At 31.1% G+C, this 3,877-nt stretch overlaps 1 protein-coding gene across 1 annotated transcript; it reads left to right on the top strand.

Annotated features, from left to right (window-relative positions):
- The first annotated feature begins 1,465 nt into the window (after positions 1-1,465).
- On the top strand, positions 1,466-3,635 carry LOC131050482 (GDSL esterase/lipase At2g42990). The gene is made up of 5 exons (XM_057984673.2): positions 1,466-2,052; positions 2,358-2,488; positions 2,585-2,818; positions 2,909-3,167; positions 3,268-3,635. The coding sequence occupies exons 1-5, from the start codon at positions 1,785-1,787 to the stop codon at positions 3,459-3,461; spliced, it is 1,086 nt and encodes a 361-aa protein (XP_057840656.1). The 5' UTR covers positions 1,466-1,784; the 3' UTR covers positions 3,462-3,635.
- The last annotated feature ends 242 nt before the right edge of the window (positions 3,636-3,877 follow it).

The following is a 3,877-nucleotide window of genomic DNA, read 5'->3' as shown; positions in this document are numbered from 1 at the left end:
TGAAAATTTTCACTTCTTCAAATTTATTTTTTTTGAAGCTTAATCCAATGCACAATCGACTAGTCTACAAAAGGTCAATATCAACTACAAGTAATAAATGTTAATCGTCAAATAAATATATAATACAAATATTTTATAATTTTTTTTTTCTATTTAATTTTAGCTGTTATTTTATGCATAACAAAAAATATTGGCACTTAAATATGTATCAAAATATTTTTTGAGTATATATATTTCCTTCTCTACTCTAATTCTATATCAATTGTTCCTCCATAACCATCTATGTATTTAATATCCCTATTTCTATACTCAATAAAAAACAATATTCAAAATGTGATATGAAAGATTGCTACAATGACTTAAGCCAAATCTCACCACCTAATGTTACATGATATGAAAGATTGCTACAATGATTTGTGTCAAATCTCACCACCTAATGTTACATCAAGACCTATAAATTACTCTTAATGATTAGTACAATGTCTCATATAAAAACTCACCACCTAATACCATATATCAACTCTCGCCACTTAATATTAAATAATTTTATAATAAATATTTAAAACTTCAACTAGAGACTTCCTCTCAAATTTATAATACATTTGTCTATAAATTGGAATAGATATAACCATTTTCCATCCTTATTTTTCACTTGTATTACATTGAAATCAGAGAAGGAAGGAGGTTTTTTTTTCCATAATATCCAAATGCTCTCTTCTTATCCGTATGTTATTTTGACAGAGACAATCGTCAGGCTATTTCCACGAGAGAAATATAAAGTTATGGAAAGTTAAAATTTGAGTTTGCATTGAACACTTTAGAAGAAAAACAACACAGTTCATAGACAAATCATATGATTACTACCTAATTGTAACACACTGATTCCTTATTTATTGACAAAATGCATAATTTGTACAGTCAACTTGTATAGCAGCTAGTTGACTTCCTTGTTCATTGAAAAAAATGTATAATTTATAGTTAGTTGAAATATTTGGTAGTGACTGATGGTAGTTGGCTGGGTCAGTAATGGTCTGTACCTCAATTTATCAATTAATATTCTGTAAAACACTTGACATAGACATGGTATTTTGAGTGTTCTATTCTCTGTCATGACTTTATTGGGCATATGCAAAAGCTAATCATTGACTATAGAGAAATTTTATAGTCAATTGAAATACTGGCTTACACACAAAAAGAGTTACATTTGTTCGGTATTTGCTTTTTACAAAATGTGTTAATAGATGTGGAATTTTCAGTTTTATTTTTATTTATTAAGGAGATGGTTGAGAGAATCAGGAGTTCATTATCAGTAAAATAAATATTTTACACAAGAAAAATTAATGAGATCTGTCATTCTAAATTAATGTGAACGTTACAAATCTTTTATTCTATTTTAGTTGTAAACATATAACAAAATGAAATTGCTTATGTTTCCCCCTGGTTCTGGTTTTTTTGTTGTGAGAGCTGGTTTGTTAGTTGTGGGTGCTGGTGCTTATTTATAGAGAAGTTATTTTGAGCACGACTTCACAATGTCTATTTCTTTAGTAACTTTACCATGTCTAAATAATTAATAACATCTAATATTGAAAAAATAATGCTTTGATAAATGTATTATACGTAAAATGAATTATCTGTGGTTTACTGGCACAATGATAGGTCAAGGACTACTAAAACATGAGATGTAATACCTAATATAGTTTAAGCCATCTCTTAAATAGGCCAGGAAGGTTGAGTTAATTTTGTATTGCATTTCAAGATTGCCTGGTGCGCAGTGGTCAGTAGTAATGAAATTAAGGGCAGAATCTCTCTTTTTGTGCTCTGTACTTTTTATTTCGATCATCACAATAGCTAAGAAATGTGATTACTTTTTGTTGGTTGGAGGGCAGAAAGTTCCTGCTATGTTTATGTTTGGAGACTCCTATGGAGATACAGGGAACAATGATTTTATTGTTACACTAGTTACTGGTGATTTTCCTCCATATGGAAGAGATTTCAAAGATCACATTGCCACAGGAAGGATATCCAATGGAAAGCTCATGTCTGACTACTTTGGTAACCTATATATATTCCATAACTGCATGTTTTTCTTATAAATTGGCAATAAATTTGGAAGCTCTAGCTATTCTATGTTTGTTGAACTGGAGAACTTGTAGTCAGTCTTAGCTCATAAATGTGAATTGTATATTGCCTTTCAGAAAAGAAATAATTTGGTCTTTTATCATGTCAGAGATATTGTTGATTGTGAATTAAAATTGGCATTCATAATCGAAAAGATTGTTGTTTGTTTGTTTTCGTTTGATATATCTTCACCCATTTTCAAATTTCATGATAATTAAAATTCTACCATTTCATTACAGTTGAAGGGCTTGGAATCAAGGAATTGTTGCCCCCATATTTGGACCCTAAGCTCAAGGCCCAAGACTTGCTAACTGGTGTCTGTTTTGCATCTTCTGGTTCAGGCTTAGACAATCTCACCGCCCATTTACTGGTAGACAGATATTACATATTATAATGTGCAGGTAAAGTATGCATATTGACAACTTTTTCCTATCACATTCTTATAAGAGTGATTTGTATGATGCAGGAAGTGATACCGCTTTGGAAACAAATTGAGCATTTTAAAGAGTATAGAAAAAGAATAGCAGGATTGGTGGGAGAAGAAGAGGCCACCGCCATAATCAGAAAGGCAATATTTTTCATTACAATAGGCACCAATGACTTCATTTTCAACTACTTTGCACTCCCAACTCGCCGACTTCAGTTCACTGTTCAAGAGTATACAGATTTCCTCTTGAATACATACACACTTTATATCAAGGCATGGTTATAACTTGTCTCTACTCATTGAATTTAGTAGTTTCCAGCCATAATTGTAGCGAATTTTGATTTATGAGTCTGAATTTCGCAGGAACTATACAATCTGGGTGCCACTAGAATTGCTGTGATTAATGTTCCACCATTGGGATGTCTACCAATTGAGAGAACATCTGGAAGCTTTTTGAACAAGGGAGCATGTGACGAGAAGATAAACCAGGCTTCATCTAGGTTCAATTCAGGATTAAATGCTGCGATTGCTGGACTCAAACCTACTTTTCCTACCCTTAGAATTGCTTCTCTCGATTACCACAATCTGATTTCCGAGTTCATTGCAAACCCTAGTAAATATGGTATTTTACATTCTCTTGATTGATAACAATACAAATATTTTACTATATCAGTATATAAGTAGAATTATGTCTAAGTTTGCAATGTTATATATTATGCCAGGTTTGGAGGTGATTGCAAAAGCTTGCTGTGGGACTGGCACCTTCGAAGTTCTCTTCCTGTGCAATGAATTGAGTCCCTTGACATGTCCTAATGCTTCCAAATATCTCTTCTTTGATTCCGTCCACCTTACTCAGAAAGCATATAAAATCATTTCTAGTGTACTTTTAACTAGAGATGTTCCTCAACTTCTTTAATCTAGCTAGTGGATTTATTTATAATTGAACATAATATGCTCTAAAAGTAATCGGTACAAATTAACGTATGGACTTGTTCTAGATGATATTTCATCCATCTTGTAAAATGTAAAGATGTCATAGTAAAAAGATTTAGGCTTTCTATGCATTCTATGTTGTAAATATTTATTGTTATTTTAGAGAATTTTTTTAATGGCTAATATTGGCTAATTGGCTATTTTTAAAAATTTGGAAATCAAAATTTGGCTAATAGTTCAAGTTTTAAGGTGACTTAAATCGTCATATTTTTACAAAATTTTATTTTAGTCTTATTTAAATTGCAAAGAGTTTATTTTATTAAATTTTTGAACTCAAAGATTCACCAAAATATTCGATACATGATTGAATCAGATTTGCCAAAATTTTAGAATTTATTA

The sequence above is a fragment of the Cryptomeria japonica genome, chromosome 1 (genome assembly GCF_030272615.1).
Source record: "Cryptomeria japonica chromosome 1, Sugi_1.0, whole genome shotgun sequence".
Taxonomy (NCBI): Eukaryota; Viridiplantae; Streptophyta; class Pinopsida; order Cupressales; family Cupressaceae; genus Cryptomeria; species Cryptomeria japonica.
The sequence above is the reverse complement of the archived record's forward strand: the minus strand, read 5'-3'. Positions and strand labels throughout refer to the sequence as shown.